The following is a 21,032-nucleotide window of genomic DNA, read 5'->3' on the forward strand; positions in this document are numbered from 1 at the left end:
AAAATAGAAATAGAAAAGAGTATCATTAACATATAGCTAAAAACCTACAGAAAACATTACGCCTAACAGTAAACATTGAAAGATTTTCCTTTGTAATCAGGAGCACACCAACAATGCTTGCTATCACCACTTCCATTTAATATTGAAGTAGAAGTTTCTTAGCAGTGCAGAGTGACCAAAACAACCACTACCATTATTTGCAGGTTACATGACTGTAGTACATACAAATTTCAAAAGAATGTACATATGTTGTTCGAATTAATAAGAGTTAAAAATCTACTCATATATTATTGAATATTAATTAAAAGTTAGTAAAAGATAGCATTTATGTCATATAAAATATGCCAAACCAAAGAATAACTCCAACAAAAAACATGCAAGACCAAACTAAATAGAACCATATACCACATTCATGAACTGAATGTCTTAATACTGTAGAGATGTTAATATTCTCCAAATTGATTTGTAATTTACATACAGTACCATTCAAAATCCTCACCTATTTGTTTTTTGTGCGGGTGAACTTGATAAGCGAATTCTAAAATATATTTAGGAAGTCAAACGGCCTAGAATAGTGAAGAACCCCCTAAAGAAAATGAGGTAAAATAATTGTTCTCCTGGATTTCAAGATGTACTATAAAGTTCCAGCTATTTAGGATAGTGTAATACTGATACAGAGATAAACAAAGAGATAACTGCAACAAAATGAGGAGGCCAAAAACAGGCTTTTGTATATACAGACCCTTGGTTTGGGACAAAGTTAAACAGTAAAGAAAAAAAAAAGTCTTTGCAATTTAAAAAATTGTAAAATTAAACATTTTTCATCCATATTTGGAGAAACCATGAGGCCATTTAAAAATATGATTTAATGCTATGTTCTGAATTAGAAAGATTGTTCAGTCATTCAACAAATATTTTTGGATCACTTACTATGTACCAGTTACTATTAATTTTTCCCTGTAAAATATATTATTAAGTTAACAAAAAAACAAATTGCAACATTACATACAATTGTGATTCTTCTCTAACTTTCATCTCACACAAAGTCAAAGTTCTTACACAATGTGCCCTTTAGGTCTTTGATTCCCTTCTTTCTCTACTCACTTTATGTCAGCGACACTGCCTTCCTTTTGCTGTTCATTAAACACTCTAGCCATTCATGTACCTCTGAGCTTGTGGACTTCCTGTTGCTTCTGCCTAAAATGCATTTCATCAGAAATTCCCATGGTCTACCTTCATGGCAAGGTAAGGTCTTTGTCAAATCATTCAGCTCGTCTTTTTAGTGAGATGAGCACTTTTCAGTGGGCATCCTATTTAAAATTGTAGTACTATTATCTACCCCCATATTTCCTCTCCCTATTTCCTATTTTCTTTTATAATGCATATTACTTTATCAAATTACATATTTTACTTGATTAATTACTATCAGAATTTTACATTATACAAACTCTAAAAGAGCAAAAAACTTCCGTCTCTTTTGTTCATTGCTAAATACCATCACTAGAATAGTACCTAGCATGTAATAGGAATAAGGACAATGTGTGTGTCTGTGTGTTTGCATGTCTGTATGTTTGCATGTCTGTGTGTTTGCACAAATACATAGAGAAAGTTCAAAAAAGAATGATGTCAAACTGCTTACAGTGGTTATTTCTGGGGAGGAGCACTGGCCTCCCGTGGAGAAAAGAAAAAGGGAACCTTTCACATTTTACTTTATATTTTCCTGTGTTGCTTGAATTATATATGCTAAAATGCCAAGTTTTTAAATGTCTCTAAATCTCTTACATACAACAGGCAAATCAACCAGGATAGCAAAATCCAAAAGCTTGTACAACATTTATGACAAAACTAGGTAACAAGGTATACCCAAGAACCGTATAATAAAAGCAGGTGGAGGCAAACCATTAAGTTACAAGATTTGTGTGGTATAAGCATTTGGACAGAAGGAAGCTAAGGGAAACCACAGGTACTCTGGCTGACCTGAGAGCAGTACTCCAAAAGAGTCAACAGGTACTTGTTGGAAGCTAAGCAGGCTAATTTGAGAAAAGCCGTTGAGATTGGAAGTACTTCTTGCACACTCTATTTCAGAGGCAAGGGTGAGGGTTCTGTGGCAAATATAAAAAGATTAGGCAGTCTATGAATTCTCAAATTTAACTGGGGCTTTCTTCCATGAAGAAGTCTTTCTCACACTGAAGAGAAACTGTTGAACACATAATACAAATTGTGTGGACAAGCGATAATATTAGCAAAGGGAAAATCAAAGTCCAGAAAGTTGGAAGGAGGGGATCAAAGGAGAAATATCTCAGAATGTATTATATGAAATTATATATATATACTTTTTTGAGACAGAGTTTTGCTCTTGTTGCATAGGCTGGAGTGCAGTGGCACAATCTTGGCTCACTGCAACCTCCACCTCCCAGGTTCAAGCAATTCTCCTGCCTCAGTCTCACAAGTAGCTGAGATTACAGGCATCTGCCACCATATCTAGCTAATTTTTTGTATTTTTAGTAGAGACGGGATTTCACTAGTCTCAACCTCCTGACCTCAGGTGATCCACCCGCCTCGGCCTCCCAAAGTGCTGGGATTACAAGCATGAGCCACTGCGCCTGACCAAAATCATTTTTTTTAAATCACTATGTGACAGCAACAGAAAAGGAAGCCCTAGACCCTAAAAAATCTACTCCTTCCTGAAAGTTCAGGAATACTCATTTTATATAAAAATGAACAAGAAAAATGACCATGGTTGAAAGTCATACAGAATTATAACAAGAAAAAGAGAAATAAGAAGCAAAATAATATCCTTACAAAAAATGTGGGCCAGAAAGACATGCCAACCAAAAGGATAAACTGTATCCTTATATTTAATTGAGATAAAAGAAATTAAGAAAATGATAAGTATATGAAGGAACAATGTAGACCACAATTAGGAAACCTCAGCAAGGAAGTGATTGAAACCAAGAAAGAATTAGAAATAAAAGAAAACATGATTTTACAAACAATAAGCTAGAAGAGACATAGGAAAGAACAAACACAACACACAATGCCTCAAGAGAGAAGGTAAAAACAGAGAGCACTTTTAAAATAAAAAAGAAATAAAGAAAGGCAATGAAGATCCAATGTACACATAATAGTACTCCCTGAAAAAAAGAAAACCAAATAATATATAAAACTATATCAAAACTAAATAGTATATTTAGTATTTTAACAAATACTAAGACTATAATTTAAGAAAAAAATTTCAAAAGTGAAAGAATTTGAAATTACATATTGACAGGCCACATTACATATTCAAAAAAATGACCCAGAAAAACCAATACAGAAGCATGTTTTAGAAAAACTACAGAACTTTGCAGAAAGAGAAACTTCCTTTAAGCATGTAGGCAGGAAGACTAACTCACTTATATGGGAAATAATTTACTATCTCATCAGAGTTTTGAATAGTAATCCTTTGTTCCAGAAGAAAATAGAATAGCTTTATGGCACTCAAAAAAGAAAATGTGAGCTAACGATGTCATATCCAGGCAAACTAACTTTCAAGTATAAAGGCCACAGACCAACTGTTGTCAGCTTACAAGAATTTGGAAACTTATTTCCTTGAGCACTTCTTGAAGAATTTACTGGAACATGAGTTTCAGATAATCAAAGTAACTGGAGAGACGTGGGCATAAGAACTGGTAGAGTTTATAATTAAGGTTATAAGAGAAACTGAAAAGTGTGTTTAGTATACACACTATACAATACAGTTCAATTATACTATACAATTGTAGGTCAACAAAAAATGGAGGTGGGTTCAGACAGGCATCTGGGCACATGCCTGTAATCCTAGCTACTCAGGAAGCTGAGGAGGGAGGATCCTTTGAGCCTAGGATTCAGACTCTGCAGTGAGCTACTATCTCACCACTGTAGTCCAGACTGGGTGACAGAGTAAGACCCTATCTCTGAAAAAAAATAAATAAATAAAGGAAGTGGGGGCTAGGAAGCACAAATTAAAAGTAGAATGAGCATACTGTTTGCTTTATGGTATTAACTGAGATTAAAAGGGTAATATTACAAATCAGATACTGGAGAAAATGGAACAAACAGTATGAAAAAAGAAGCTATTAGCTGATTTCAATATTGCTCTCAATAGAGAATGAATTAAAAATAACAAAAAAAGAGGTAAAGGAAAATATAGAAATATATTATTATACCATTAGAATGCAAACTTTCTTAAATACAAAAAAAAACCTTTAAAAAGCAGAGACAACAAAAAAACACCAAAAACAAAGGAAAACAAATCAAAGAATGAAAAATATTTTATATAAAATACTTGTCTGTTAAATATAGGACTTAAGTATGCTGCCTTTTTTAAAGAAAAACATAAAAATATACAAAAATAAAATTTAAATTAAAAATTAAACAATGAAAGTTGAGCCATAAGTGTTAAAACAGTTTAAATATAAGAGAAGGGAAAGAATAGAGTAGGAAGTATGGGAATAGCTACTAGGCTTCTTTGAATTTACATTACTTAACTTCTGGAATTTTGTAAATATTTTAAATAATTATAAGCTGGAATTAAATTTTTAAAAAATTCCCCCAAATAACAAAATCTTTTTTTTTTTTTTTTTTTTTTTTGAGGCAGAGTCTCGCTCTGTTGCCCAGACTGGAGTGCAGTGGCGCAATCTCGGCTCACTGCAAGCTCCGCCTCCCAGGCTCACCCCATTCTCCTGCCTCAGCCTCCCAAGTAGCTGGAACTACAGGCGCCTGCCACCATGCCTGGCTAATTTTTTTGTATTTTTAGTAGAGACGGGTTTCACCACATTAGCCAGGATGGTCTCAATCTCCTGACCTCGTGATCCACCCACCTCAGCCTCCCGAAGTGCTGGGATTGCAGGCGTGAGCCACCGCCCCCCGGCCACAACAAAATCTTAAAATGTGGTCATACAATGTAGCAACTACAGTTTTATATTTCATCACAAGAGTTTCTTGTATATTTATTTGCTAACAACTCCAGATGCGAACTTGAAATTTATACAAATAACATTTAATAGTTGGGCTCCAAATAAACACACATGGTTCTTGGCTCTTTCCCCTCACACTGACAAACACAAAGAAACAGATCATAACTGAAATGAGTAGATGCAGAGGAGTGTTACTCACCATCTTTTCTTTTACATTTCTCTAGGAAAATAAAGGAAAGTCTGGAGTGTTTCCCTGTTAAATTGAATAACTTGATCCACACACTTGCACAAATGTCAGCCATAAGCCCTGCCAAATCTACTTCACAGACTCTTCCTCAGGAATCCTGTTTGCTGAGTACAACTAGGTTGATTCAAACAGCAACAATTTTAGGGTTCAGCAAGAAATCCAGTAATGTAAGTTTAAAGTCTGTCATCTTGACTTAAGTATCACTTGACTTTATCTCAGACTTCCCTTCACTATCCTACACAGCCTTTCTTATAGCATCATTTTTTTACTATGCAAATGAAAAATTATTTACAATTTAAGCAGAAGTGTCATTAAGAGGATGTTCCAAGGAAAAATCGTAACAACAAGAGCTATGAGTAGAGAACCATCAAAGAGAACAATTCCTGCCCTGTGGTAGAGTATAAATCAATAACTGATTAAAATGTCCACAAGAACAGCAAAAATTAGGCAATCTCTTCCTAGCACATATGATTACGATACTCTTAGATATTATTTATAGGTAATTTTGCCTTTACAAAATGCATCTCCTAGCTTTTATGATAATGTTTTGCAGAAAGGTTCTTCCTTTGTTTGGTTTACATAAAATAGGGTTTTAGAATGTATCACAGGCTGATATTGCCATCTTTTGATTTCCATGTATTTACTTTCTGCAGCTGTATCTGATCCAGGTGACACACAGCAACAACGAAACAAGCCTGATAGAAAAATCATTTGACCAGTTTTCAAAACTTCACAGCCAACTTCAGAAGCAGTTTGCATCATTGACTCTCCCAGAGTAAGGCACTGTCCTTTTACATTGTTTTGCCTTCAGTACTTGTCCTTGAGCAAAAAGAAAAATTATGGTTATGGGATTTTCTATTTGTGAGCAACACGGTATTCTGACTCCAATGCCATTGAATCCATCCCAGCAGAGTCTGAATTGCTCTCAGAGTGAAGAATCTTTTGTCTCATAAAACAGAACAAGGTTTGCAATTTTCTTTTTACTTCCAGTCATTGACTTTGTAGATAGACAATTTCAAAAGTCACTTCGTTTTTCTTCGCTTATTGGGAAAATGGTCTCATTTGCCTGTTTTTAATTTAATCCTCTTAGTTATTTTTTATAAAAATACAATTGAAATTGAAATTGCAGAAGAAAATTGGATATGTTTACTTTTTCAACAAATAACTGTAATATAAAGCCTATATATATATAGGCTTATTAATATACATATTTAATTATATATGCTTATTAAATATTTAATTTTAATACCAGAAAAATGTAAACATATTTATATCAATTAGTATATTACTAACTCATTTTGTTGCCATTAATTTTTAACTTTGAAATTATTAACTTGCATTATCTAAATTGAATTTGTTATTTTGTTCATTATGAAGCCATCTTGAAAATCATTATTTTCATTTATGTTATAATGGAAAAATGTTAACCATAAGCAAACTAAAAATATCATAAAAATAACTTCTGTTCAAATAACCCTTCAAAAATTCATTACTTAGAAGCAAATTTTGATCATAGACTTCAGTCTATAAAAAAGGTGTACCTTGATTTTAAAAATGTGAGCTTTCCAGAAATTATGATATTGCATTTATGTTAATCAGATGTTTTATCTACAGTGAGATTTTTGATAAGTAAATGGTCCTTTTATGATGTAATTGCTTATACTTTACCTGGCATACTTTATACATGTGGATTTTTACTTGGCTTTCAGGATTTAGTCACCTTCCAAAATATAAATATAAGCAAAGCTAGTGCATAGGGAAATATTACACAATATTAAAAATTGAGTAGTTCACATTCATGAAAAAAAACTGTACTGGCATATATAACAGGGATTTTTGAAATGCAGATACTTTAAGCATCAGGAAGTCAAGAAATTAAGAGCATACTCAAGAGACTGAGAGGAAGATAAAGTCATTCTGGAAACTTTTAGAAGTAACATCAAGTTTTAGAATTATCAAAAAATCTGATAGAATAACAGAAAAAAAAGAGACACCGGCAAAAAAACTCAGTGTTTGGCTGCAAATACTACATTCAACATCAATGTTTGCTGTGATAAGCCTACTAATGAATAGTTGAGAAGAGTAAGCTCATCTTTGTTTAATGGCTATCCTTTTTCAGTTTCAAAGATGTCTCTGTTCTACACCGTACCTCAGCAATACACATCAGCATAACTTGTAAAACCTTAAAAATTCTAATAATCCATCTCAATTGGCCTCTTTTCAGTTTTCAGCTTTTGTTAGGATTCTGCTTTGCTCATTACTGCTGCCTGGAGCTTCTTACATTGATTTTCAAACTGTGTAAGCAACCTGTGGAGGCAAGGAACATTTTGTTCCATGTTCCCTGAACACTGTTTGCATGCTGACACTCTCAAAGGGGCCCAGGCTTACAGTGATGCACGTAAATGAAGGATGAAGATTTTCTACGACTTCTAAATTCACTGAGAGAAGCCCTATGAGAGTTATGTAAATGTCATCTGGAAGGCATGATCAGAAAGCCAGAGTTATGAAGAATGAAATTCTAATCAGTTCATACCATGTAACAGTGGACTTCAAATCAGCTATTTGTGTTTCTGGGTAACTTCCAAGGGTACACGACATGAAAATATTCCTTAAAATTAATAACCTTTTTTAGAAAATTAATATGCTTGGTTAGAGTTGACTTTCTTCTCCCAACCATCCAAAATTTTATTTTGGTACACTGATCAGGTTATAGAAACTTCTGAGGACCAGACAAAAGGGCAAATCAAAATATTGGTGTTGGTATTGAGAAAATGAATTACTCTAATAATCAAATATCAAATCAAATCTTTGTCAGATGTTTTCTAACCTTTGTTGTGAATGAAATTGAGGGAGGATCTGATGATACTATCAGACAAAAGATCATAAAAAGTAATTTTCAATAACTGCTATGTTTAACATATAACTCAAAGAATTTTCAATTAAATGACAGTATTATAGAAGCATTCCTCAACTTTCACATACTTATTTATATGTAAGATGTTTTAGGACATATATCTATAAAAATATTAACAAAGTAGCAGAATTGACTTAGACTTCTGTTTTATTCTACCAACAAGGAAAATTCACAGACAGATAAATTAATACTTAAAACCAGCCTAATCTCTCATTTATCGAATTCATTTCTCTGAAAAAAATACTATGCATATATAGATATATAGAATATAGATCTATCTATCTTCTATGCTATATGCTCGATTGTATACTGGTACTAATTTTCATGATTAAATTTGGATAAAAAATTTTAAAGACTTAAGTCTTAGAGTCTGCAAGAGACTTTAAAAAATAAAATGTTCATTGTTTAAATATACAAGCATAGAGTTTTGGACTTTCCTGACATTTCCAACAGGAATCAGTGGGGTGGCATGAAATTATCACATACATCTGCGTCTTTGCTGACTGTCCTTTATTATCCTCCATGTTCATTTCCCCTCCAAGCATGGTAGCCAAGCCATGGTTCCTACCAAAGAAGCAGAAGTGTGGATGAGGCAGCAGTATGACTGGAGTCAGAGGAGGCTGCTAGGTAGTTCCTAAAAAGGTATATATAGACAGCAAGATATGTTAGCAGATGCTACCCATTACCGGTCATCCCACCTAATAATTGGTCTTAATCAAGTTCAAGCCATCAAGATGAATCATCAGATTGTACAAAGGAAATTCTGCAAGTAGTCAGACTCTTGGGGAAAGTGTTAACTATTTTCTAGAAGGCTAAGAGCAGATGGAAGCATATGTCACTTGCTAAAATGCTTAATTTAGTTAGTATAATGGTGTCTCTAGTGAACCCAGAAGCAACAATATAATCTGAACCTTTTGAAAAATTTTGAACCGTTAACTTCAGACAGTCTTTTTTTAAGACCCCACATATGTTTAAAAGATAAAATGTGTGGTCTGCCATTAATATAGTAAAAAGGGACATATAAATTGATTTAATATGTCAAATTAAATTAAGTTGGCATTAATATTAATGACCATTAATATGGCGTGAATGACCACAGCCATATTAATAAAACTCCCAGGATTAATCACGTAGACTATGACTTTTTCATATGTTTTCTTTGGCCCTTCCATCTGATACAGCTGTAACTTTGTGAACAATCTGAAGATGAAAAGGCCAGTTTTCAAGCTAATGAAGATAACTTTTTTTTTCTCTTAAAACAGGTTTCCTCATTGGTGGCACCTACCTTTTACAAATTCAGATCACAAAAGATTCGGAGATCTAAATCATTACATGGAACAGATATTAAATGGATCATATGAAGTTACAAATGTATGTTACAATTTATTTTTCTATTTTTACATAAAACGTCAACTATTTATATGTTATTAGTGAGTGTGGTGGTTTATGCCTGTAATCCCAGTACTTTGGGAGGTCAAGGTGGGAAGATTGCTTGAAGCCAGGAGTTTAAGTCAATCCTGGGCAACAAAACGAGACCTCATCTCTACAAAAAATGTTTCAAATTATCCAGGCATGGTGACACATGCCTGTAATCCCAGCTACTCGGGAGGCTGAGGCAGAAGAATCATTTGAGCTCAGGACTTGGAAGCTGCAGTGACCTATAACAGTGCCACTGCACTCCAGCCTGGGTGACAGACCCAGATTCCATCCCTAATAATAATAATATTTTATGATAACATTCTTTGGGTTCATTCATTCAATGAATATGTATGCCTGATTTGTATAAAATACATGAACTGAGAACTGTGGAGCAGCAAAACAAGTATAGAACCTTGACTTCAAATAACTTCAATGAAGTAATATGTGATAAATGGACTGTCAGTGCCGTGAAGTGCTCTAGAGTTTTAGAGGAGTAAGAATCATTCCCCATGCAATAATCAAGTTTCAAGGAGAAGAGAGCATCTGAGCCGAGCCTTTAACACTGAGTAGGATTTAACAGAGGTGGCCTGGGGAAATGTCTCAACAATATAAGAAAAATTATGAGTGAGAAAAAACAAAAAGAAATCGTATTTTTAAAATTTAAATCTGTTGCTGCTGTGACAAGTTACCAGAGGTTTGGTGGCTTAAAACAGTACACATCAATTTTCTTTCAGTTCTGGAATTCAGAGGTCTGAAAAACAGGTTTTATGGGATTAAAATCAAAATGTTGGTGGGCTTGTTGTGGAACCTTTTCAATTTCTAGAGGCTGGTTGTGTTCCTTGGCTTGTGGCTCTGTTCCAGTGACACAGTGGCACACTCTGACCTCTGATCGTGTCATCACATCTGCTTTGGCTCAAATTCTGACCCTCGTGCCTCCCTCTCAGAAGCGCTTTTACGATTACATTGTGTCCATCTGGGCAACTTAGGATCATCTCACCATTTCAGGATTCCTAATGTAATTCTATCTGCACATAAGGTAACATATTCAGAGTTTCCAGGGATTAGGACATGAACATCTTTTGGTAGAAGGTATCATTCTGCCTCTCATGGGGATCTAAGAAAAAGCGCAAGGACACAGTTCTGATGGATCTCAGCTTTCTTGTGAGGTAAGAGTTTGGACGCCAAGCCGAAGTTGTTAGAAACTAAAACTAGGCCTTGAACTTATTAGTCAGTGTTCTCCAGAGAAACTAACAAAACTATGTGTGTGTGTGTGTGTGTGTTTGTGTGTGTCAGAGAGAGAGAGAGAGAGAGAGAGAACAAATTTGTTTAATTGGCTTACATGATTGTGGAGGTGCAAATCCAAAATCTGTAGGGAAGGCTGGCAGGCTGGAGACCAGAGGAGATTATTTACCATCTGAGTCCCAAGGCATTCTGCTCAGAGGTCAGTCTTGGTTCTGTTCAAGTATTCAATTGACTGGATGAGGCCTACCCATATTATGAAGAGTAATATGCTTCACTCAAACTCTGCCAATTTCAATATGAGTCTCATCCAATAAAACACCTTCACAGAAACATCCACAATGTTTAACTAAACATAGGGACACTGTGACCCAGCCAAGCTGACATACAAAATTAACCATCACAAGAGTCGTGAGGAACTGAAAACACTGTGAAGCACAATGCCCCTCACCACTTTGGTAGATCTCGGCCCTCCTTACTGGACTAGCACATTGTTCTTCTATTTTTTGTTTTCATTTTTAAATTGTAAAATGTAAACACACTTTCAGAAAAAAATCCACAAAAGAAAATTAAATAGTTCAAAGATAAATTATAAGAACATCTAACCATGCAGTAATTTCAAAACATGTCTGAAAATTGTTTGCCACCCTCCCATCAAGAGGCGACAGCTTGTGTCCCAACCTCTCGATCCCAAGAGGGCTTCTGTCATTTGTTCAGCAAATAGAATATGGTGGAAGTGACCCTTTATGACTTCCAAGATAGGTTAGAAAATGCCATGCACCTTCTAACAATTTCTTTTGGAATGGTCACTGCAGGAGCCTTCAGTTGCCATCTTTCAAGCTGACCTACCCTGAGTCTGCCAGGTAGAGAAACCAAAAAGATTAAATACAAAGAGACATGTCTAAGGAACAGCAACTGATCCAGTCCTCAGCTGGGACTCCATCCCCAACCACCAAATGATCACAGTCTCATCAGAGACCCCAAGCAGAACACCCTGAGCCCTGTCAAACACCTGAACTAAGAGATAATGATAGAATGACTGGTTTTAAGCCAACAATGCAGTGATAGCCCATTTCCAAGATTCATGGATTTTTATTGTTGCATAATATTTTATTATATGAATATATTATAATTCATCTGTAGATACTGCTCTACATAGACTTTTGGAATATTTCCAGTTTGGGGCTATTACAAACCATATAGTTATGAACATTCTTTCACATGCATGACTCAGTATCCACGTGTTGTTCCTACACCCAGGAATAGAATTTCCAGATTGTAGGATATGCTTATTTCAACCTTTAATGGTCAGTTTGTTCTCTCCTTTGCAATAAATACATTTTCCAATTTTCTATTCTTGGTATTGTTAATCTTTTAAATTGGGGTCATTCTGGTTGGTGTGCATCTCATTGAACTCTTAGCTTGCATTTTCCTGTTACTAATGAGCTTGAACACTTTTTGATATGTTTTTTGGTCATTCGGATATCCTCTTTCATGAAGTGCCAGTTCACATCTCTTTACCATTTTTCTATTCAGTTAACATTCATTTATTGATTCATTTCTTGGTTGAAATTGTTAGAAGGTGTATTTCTTCATATATTCTGGATAGAAGTTCCTTATTATTTAAACAGATTGAAAAAATTTTCTCCTACTCTGTACCTTGTCCCTTTGCTCTATCATGTCTCTTGATGAACAGAAATGCTTAATTTTAATGAAGTGAAATGTATCAGTATTTTCCTAGTAAGAACATACCCTACCTCAATGTCATAAATGTGTGAATCTTTTGGGGTGATCCATGATCAATGGTTCTTCTCCTTTGTTCAGGTTTACAATATGCCTTTCATGTAATACTTCTTTATCCATAAAAGAAATGCACATTTTTTTTTTGAGACGGAGTTTTGCTCGTCACCCACGCGGGAGTGCAATGGCGTGATCTCAGCTCACAGCAACCTCTGCCTCCCAGGTTCAAACAATTCTCCCACCTCAGCCTCCCCAGTAGCTGGGATTACAGGTGCCCACGACCACACCCAGCCTATTTTTGTATTTTTGGTAGAGATGGGGTTTCACCATGTTAGCCAGGCTGATCTCCAACTCCTGACCTCAGGTGATCTGCCTGCCTCGGCCTCCCAAAGTGCTGGGATTACAGGCGTGAGCCACTGTGCCCAGCCTGAGATGCACACTTTATTAACACACACACTCAAGCAGCAGGTAGAGAACAAGAGAGAGAGGGCAAGGAACCTGTGGACCAAAGCCTTTATTGCAGTGTAGGGCATTATCCAAGCAGGTTTCCCACAGGGAGTTCTAATGAGAGGTTTTAGAGCAAGCAGGCGCAGGTTCTACAGAGGTGCACGATGACTGAAAGTAGTCATTGTAGCATGTCTGTGCAATACAAGCAGCGTGTAGGTATGAGTGGAGTGAGTCAAGAAGGTTATATCTATCTGACCAATAAAGAGATGGTCACCAGGAGGTAGTTGTATAAGAAGTATCTGGATTGACCACATCAAGGAGCTCAAAGGCAAAGAACTGAAAATTATCAAAGATGACTAAGATTTTCTTCTAGGATTTGAAAGTGCAACTTATATTCAAAATAAATGCCAAGGCAATGAAAAATTACAGAGATTCACTACATATGGCTGCTTAACTTTGCTTTCAACCTATCTAACTTACACATTTAAAATTCGAATCCCTTCTTGTAGTAAAGGTTTCATTGCACCCCACAAATCTCTCTATAAAATATTGTATATATAAATTTGATATACAATACCATATTTTCTTTCTTATTCTTTCAAAATATTTATAAACTATTCATTGTGATTTCTCTTATGGCCATGGATTTTTAAGAAATACTTTTTAATTTTTTCAAATATATTTAGCCTTTTTATTTTTATTTTATCTCTAGCTTAAGTATGTCAGAGAACACACCTATAGTTTCAATTTTTTCTAAATTTTGCAATGTTTTATGGTCCTAAATATGGTCAATTGCAGTAAAAATTCCATGCGTGCTTTAGAAGAATGCACCCCGTAGTTGTGAGAGCAGTGTTCTACACTTATACTAATATACATTAGTGCAAATTGTCACCTTGGCTGATTTTTGTTTGTTTGTACCAGTAGAGGTTTTTAGAAATATTCTACTATATTAATATATCTAACTACTTCTCATTATCTTCCTGTTAATTTTTGCTTTGTATGTATTGTTATTAGGATCACTTACATGGAGAATTATTATATTTTCCCATTATATTGAAATTTTCCCTAACATTCTTGTGTCTCTCCTATCTCTAACAATGCCTTTCGTCTGAAAAATCTTTCTTCTGTATTACTAATATAGCCAGGCCAGCTTTATTTTGGCTAGTGTCTGCATGACACAACTTTTTCCATTGCTTTACTTTCATCATTTCATATTTTTCCATTTCAATGATCACTCTTATAATGAACACACAGATGGGTTTTCTTCTAAATCTAGTAACATAATTTTCATCTTTTACTTATACTGCTTAATTATTTACATTTGCTACTGTCATCGATATATATGTGTGTGCATGTGTCTATGCGTATATGTTATACTCAATCTATCACTTAAATGCTTTCTCTCTTTTCTTCCATTCTTTTTTTAAATTTAGTATTTATTTTTCCATTTTGTCCTATGTAGCCTCAGGAGTTATAAACTCTTTTACTGTTAGGAATTACCATAGACATTAAAGTATGTGTCTTTGACTTATTTAAGTCTAATATAAATTAGAATTTTTAGGAATTTCCCAATGATACAAGGTCCTTAGAGACCTATGCCTGTTTAACCCACTTGTGTCTTATATGCTTTACAGATAATATATATCTATATCTGTATCTATAAACTTAAGAAGTAGTTATTATTTTTAATTCATATAATCAACATTTGTTTAGTCTTTTATTCTTGAGGAATATTTTTGCTGACAATACTATTTTAATGGCAATTATATAAAATATAATTATATATAGCTATAGATATAGCTTTTATAATATAAAGCCTTATATATAGCTTTATATATAAATATATACATATAATAAAGCTTTATATCATTAAATATAAAATAAATTTTATATCATTAAATATAAAATAAATTTTATATCATTAAATATAAAATTTATATAATAAAGCTTTATATAGGTAGCTATATCAATATACCTGCTGATATATATAAATATAATCTGCTGATACATATCTGCTTTTGTTTTTTTGCACTTTTACTGTAGTCTGCTCAGATGTAATGTTGTTACTTTTATCATGTTTGAGCTTCAGAGCTTCTCGAATTTGTGCTATGATGTCTTTCATCAGTTTTGGAAAGTTTTCAGACATTATGACTTCAAATATTGCTTGTACCATTTCTTCTCTTTTTCTAGGACTGTAATAACATATATGTTAAACCTCTTCACTATATCCTCTATGCCTCCTACTCCTACTCCTGTATTTTTTAATCATTTTGTCTCCTCATGCCTCATTCTGAGTAGCTTCATCTGACATAACTTCTGGGTTATTCTCTTTTATCTGTGTTTAATATGTTATTAAACTCATTCTTTGAGTTCTTAATTTCAAATATTATGTTTTTCAGTTTTATTTTTTCCATTTTTATGTGAGTTCCCCAGTTTTACTGAAAATCTCAGCCTTTTGTATATATCTTTGCAAACAGTAAGTATAGTTATTTTTAAATCTTTCTTAAAACTCCACTGTTGCGAATCACTGCATGTATGATTCTAATGTGTGATGTTTCTACTGATTATCAATCATGTAGTCTTTTTCACTTGTAAGTTTAGTTATTTTCTTTTTTATTGTGGCCAGATATTATACTGCAATATCCTTTGTAGAAATAATTTACCAACTAGGTTACTATTATCGTAGTGTGGAAAATAATTAAATATAGGAACATTAACAATCTAAAATTGCCAAAATTCAATTGCAGCAATTCAGATTATTCGAAACTGAAATATAGCCTTTGTGAGGGCCTCTTTCTGGTTCATCCTTATTCCTCAGATATAGCCATCTGGGGTCCAGACCCAAGGAGAGGCACATTCACCAGCAGCCTACCTGGCAGTCCTGGATTCAATTTCCTTTCCTCCTATGTCTGCAAAGTGGTCAGAAGTGCTGCTTAACTTCTCAGCCTCTCAACTGCTCCCACTTGTGTGAGTAAATACCCACGACAGAGAAGCAGTGCCAAATCCTGGACTCACATTCCTGAATCTGTGTCTTCCTTCCAGATCCTACCCTGGAAATTTTTCACTATCTTGTTGGCTCTCTAACATTTTCCAGCAAAGTTTAAAAAACAAATGTCTAGCTGTTTCAATTATTCTCATTAGGATATTTGGACAAAATGGCTTAACCTACTATCACCAGAAAATGGAGTCTAAAACTGCAACCATCACCCAAGCTACCCTTGGTTTTAAGAGATGTCTGCCATTTTGCTTCCCCATCTCTTTCTTGTGCTCTCTTGCAACCATTCTCTCAGAGGTTACCACTGTAGGGTCTCAGTCTGTGGTCACTTTCCATCCCAAAAAGTATTTAAGGATTTCTTATCGGGCTGTTTGCTGCTACCCACCAGTGGCTCTGAGAATAGCCTAGAAAATTGAAGGGAAATGCCAAACCCTAATTCTGTCCCATCTCACATGTGGATCTAAAAAGGCTTTTAAGATCACACAAACAGACACATACTAAATATATGCACAGAACATACAATTTCTGAATGCTAAAAGGAGCTCTAATTTTCTTTACTATTAGGTTCTCCTATCACCATCCTGTAGGAAGGACGGATCTTATTTGAGATGAATGCTACATTTCATAGGGAGGCACCAAACTAACAGAATATTCTAGAGTTCTTGGATAGACATAGGATCTTTTAGTGATTTATCTGAAACATTACCCTTAAAAGTAAAGAGTACATGGCCTTTTGGATTTTTTGCCTTTTGATGTAAGAGTGAAGAACACTTATAGAATATTTTTAGCTAGTCCACAGATCTTGATAACTTTAATGTCACCCATGAGAACCCATTTCTAATATTAATGTGACTAGTCAATAAGCCACCATTTTTATGAAGAAAAATTCATCTTTAACATTCAGTTTGCCAATTACTAAAATGCCTATTATCAAGTTCTGAGTGAATAACAGAAGCACATGTACTGACTGCATCTAGATGGGATTCTTAATTAGAATACTAAGAACCCCCTCTTTTTTCCCTCCCCATACCACTGCCCCAGTTGTGCATCTTTGATTAGGACAGGTCCTTTCTAGACTCGACTCTGCCGTCTTGATTAAATGCCAGCAGGACTTGGGTTGTGTATATGTTATACATATATACACGCACACATATAACATATATGTATATGTTAAGAAACATATATAATATCATGTTGCACATGTGGAAATATTTCAAAGTAAATTACAGGCATTGTAACAGTAGGAAAACAGCTAACCCCATAACCAGAACTTACTAAAGGGCCAAAGAGCTCTATTTTTTTCTCAGCTGTCAGTTCAACAACCTTTCTTCTCCACTTGGATCTTGGGAAAGCTTTTAGATGAAATTACATCTCAAGTCATGGTTTAAATTTCTTTTGTTACATGCTCTACAATAGATTGAATCAGTACATATAAAAAAACTCACTGAAATTTAAACAAATATCAATGCATATATACAAAATAGCCTCCTAACTGTAAAATAGACTCACTGATTCAGTATGTTGGCTTATTGCTGTGCCTCCTAGTTGAGTAATATTGTGGTTTCATGATAAATAGATGTATTTAAAGAAGAAAATCCTAGGTCATAGGGGTCCTAAGCACTGTTAGAGAAAACCTGAGTTGTCAATAAGGACTGCATTAGATGACATATAGTCAGGAGCAAGAAGAGGTGAAACTTTTAGATCCCTGTCAGCAGTTACTAAGAAAACAAGCGGTTCTCAAATTACAATTCCTATATGGTGCTGGGAATCTCACCTTGAAACTTATATAAGAATGTTAAATATTGGCCCTACCTAGATCTACCAAATCAGAAACTCAAGGGGTGGGACCCAGCAATCTTTGTTTTTAACAAGTCCTTCAGAAGATCTCAATACATGGTAGTATTTGAGAACCATTGTCTCAGACAATGAATATCTTTCCATTTATTTTTCCATTTAAATATGTTCAGTCATTTGGCCTCCAATATAGTAGGTACTCAAGTATTCTATTATATTATTGATTCTTAGCAAATTTTGATACAAGAACATTGCACTGCAATATTGTTTCAAGGCTGGTAGACTCTCAGCTGGAGATGCTATGTTGTGTCCAAGGATGACTGCCGGAGCACTTAAGGAGGTGTATTCAACTAATTCCAAGTGAGGTAGAGAAGGCATCCCAGATGGTATGGCATTTAAGATGATATTAAAGGGCAAGTAGCAGTTGGTAACTAGAAATCGGGAAAAGTCATGCTAGGCAAAGATAACTGCAAAAACAAAACATTATGGTTATACGCTTTCTCCTGTTTAGAAACTTAAAGAACAAAATGACTATATTCATCTCTATTTTTACCCCATGTCTAGCACTAATACTAACTCTTATCAATGTTTACTGTTTTTGAATGAGTAAATGAATAACAAAATCATTAGTACATATTAGCCTATAAAACTTCTGCTGCTATTGAAAACCTAAGGGACTGAAAGATTGCATCTGAGAAGTGTTTAGCCATGGTCTCTAAACTTGTTTATTCTGATATCAAGTTTTTATTTTAAAAAAATTGCTCATGCTTCCAAAATATATAACTCATTTAAATATGTTTTATACATAAACTACTGTACAAATAGTGACACACATTTTAAAACTTGTAGAAAGTGAAAAATTTAGAAAAAGAAATGTGAATGTTATTACAAAATAAACATTCATAGTACTTTTAATATTTTCCTTCATTTCAATGCATAATCCCACATGAATGTCATGACAGAGACCTCTGGCATTGTAGAGCATGATCTTTGGAATCCTCTTTACTGCCAGCTCTGGGGTAGGCTGCACTGGTTGCCAATGCCATGCGCAGAAACATTGCCTGGCCATGGGCAGAAAGGATGAACGGTAGTAGCACACCAAGTCATGACTGTGCCCTCCAGAAAGATCACTCAGATTATACAAATCACATTTGTAATGTATCTGTTATGAGCAAAGGGAAAGAAATGAACAGATGTTCTCACTCACTATGAAGATAGAGTAGTGTAATAGGGAAACTGAGAGTATAATAATGTCAGTAGTAGGAGGAAACAAAGAAGTAAAATAAAATAATGCTTGAAAACATTGTTAACAAAACAACAGGAAAGCAAGATACTGTATTCTAAATATAAAATTCTCAATGTTGCATTCTCAATATAAAATGATATAACATGTTTTAGTTATTTGCCTTTCTGTCTCAGTCCATGGGGAATAAATTATGACTGAGGCTTCTGTCCTACAGAATCGAGGAAACTTAATTCATCCCATTGGTTTTCAAGTGATTTTTGCATGTTAAAGAAGCACATAGAATGCTGACATCTTAATGTCCCTCACTGATGCTGAAGGTCACGTCTGTTCATTTATACTGTAGTCAAGGGCTATGGATATGGCAGTATCTGTAAAGGAAAGTGCTGAGGGAATAGTGGATGGATTGTTATTTTTGCATGCTGAGGGCTGTCTTACTGATTATACTAAAGCTGTTTAGAGACAATACCTGTCCAGCAACTGCTGAAATTGTCAGGTTTGGGCTATGTAAGCTGAGGCCAATAAGTGCAAAGTAAAAAGGCGTCTGATTTCTGGGACTGGTGTGAAGAAGGTGAATATTGGAAGCAGCAGACTTTCAGTAGGAAACTCCTAAATGTATCTGCTATGAAATCTCACAGGATGGGTTAAGATAGAAATATTAGCAGAGGCCTGTCATGAGAGCAGAAGGCAAAGAAGCCAGGCATGCACAGGCAGAGAAGGTTTTTTGTAAATGTGTAGTTTCGCACAGCAAGGCTTAATGAATATTGTTGCCCATCATACTCATTGCTGCATGGGGACGTAAGACCAAAACCACCAAACATAGCTTGCAGTTTTCATCACATCCACATTTGCAAATGTGCTAATTAAAGTACTTCCCTAGAGACCCCAAGGAGAGATGTTTTTATCTTGTTTTGTGTCTCTTTTAATCTCTATTGGTCAGTATTTACGGAAAGCAAGGCTAAAGAAATTCCAGGCACTACAATGTTTTTATATTAAATTGAATTCAAATCTAATGAGAGAAGGTATTTACATCATCAAACAGGAAATACTGTTATGAAATCACATAGCTTAAAAATACTCCAAGTGAGAATATTTCAGCCATCTTCTAACACTGGAGTCTCAAGGAGGTGAATCCTGTCTTGTTTCAAAATAGTCTCAAACTAAAAGAAGCTAAAATTATAGATGTAATACCTTCTCCCAAGGTATCATCCTGGTAATTAACTCAGTTGATTTTGCACAATGAATATTTAGGGTACCATACCTTCCTGAGATGTATAATCTACATCTCAATTATTATTTGCCCTTTCTGGACTACAAAATAAATAAAGTAGTGCTATATTAATAGATGCCAAATCATCAAAAAGTAAATGTGGACACTGAGGAGCCTCGGCATATTAGCTGCCACATTGTAAATCACTGTCTTAGTCATCCAACAAATGTTTATTGATTGCCTACATTTTATACTCTCTGGCCAGGGGTGCCAAAATAGTACCTGGTAACCAATTGTTTTATAATAAACTGGGAAGATTTTAAAAGGAATGTTCAAAGCCCCATCTTTAAACATGCTGGTTCTAAAGGTAGAAGGTGATATATTAGGTATCTGTCTTGTATTTCAATAATTCTAGTGATTCAGATGCACAACCAGGTCTGGGAAACTCTACCCCAGAAAGTAGGAAGCTGAATCAGACACAATGCTGCCATAAGAAGCCTGCAGTCTTTGTCTATATTCTGTCTATGTTGATAGGCACCAGTGGCCTCATAAAGACTTTTATAACTTCACACATTGGGTTTTTTTTTTCTCTCCCGTATTCCAAAGGAATTTTACAGTACTTGGGATAATATTCATTATATGAGTTATATTGTGATAGAACAGTAATGATGTCATCAGATGTTGCTCAGCATTAATAAGCAGTGTGACCTCACTAATCATTCATGCTCTCTGTGATGCATAATGTAGTCAGATTTTAATTATCTGCAAGTAGGTTAGTCCTCATAAAAGCATTACGTATCTCCATATGTTTACGGACACTTGCCTAAGTCAGTTTGTTTATATTCAG

The 21,032-nt window shown here is 34.8% G+C and overlaps 1 protein-coding gene across 3 annotated transcripts in view; it reads left to right on the top strand.

Moving 5' to 3' along the window:
• The window catches only part of PIK3C2G (phosphatidylinositol-4-phosphate 3-kinase catalytic subunit type 2 gamma), a 384,573-nt gene that overhangs the window by 290,153 nt on the left and 73,388 nt on the right, over nt 1–21,032 (top strand). For all 3 annotated transcript variants that reach the window (XM_023226228.2, XM_023226229.1, XM_023226230.1), the window contains 3 exons: nt 5,162–5,351; nt 5,838–5,959; nt 9,361–9,469. In XM_023226228.2, the coding sequence (XP_023081996.1) occupies nt 5,162–5,351; nt 5,838–5,959; nt 9,361–9,469 (421 nt within the window). The remainder of the gene's footprint in view (nt 1–5,161; nt 5,352–5,837; nt 5,960–9,360; nt 9,470–21,032) is intronic.

The sequence above is a fragment of the Piliocolobus tephrosceles genome, chromosome 10, assembly GCF_002776525.5.
Source record: "Piliocolobus tephrosceles isolate RC106 chromosome 10, ASM277652v3, whole genome shotgun sequence".
Classification (NCBI taxonomy): Eukaryota; Metazoa; Chordata; class Mammalia; order Primates; family Cercopithecidae; genus Piliocolobus; species Piliocolobus tephrosceles.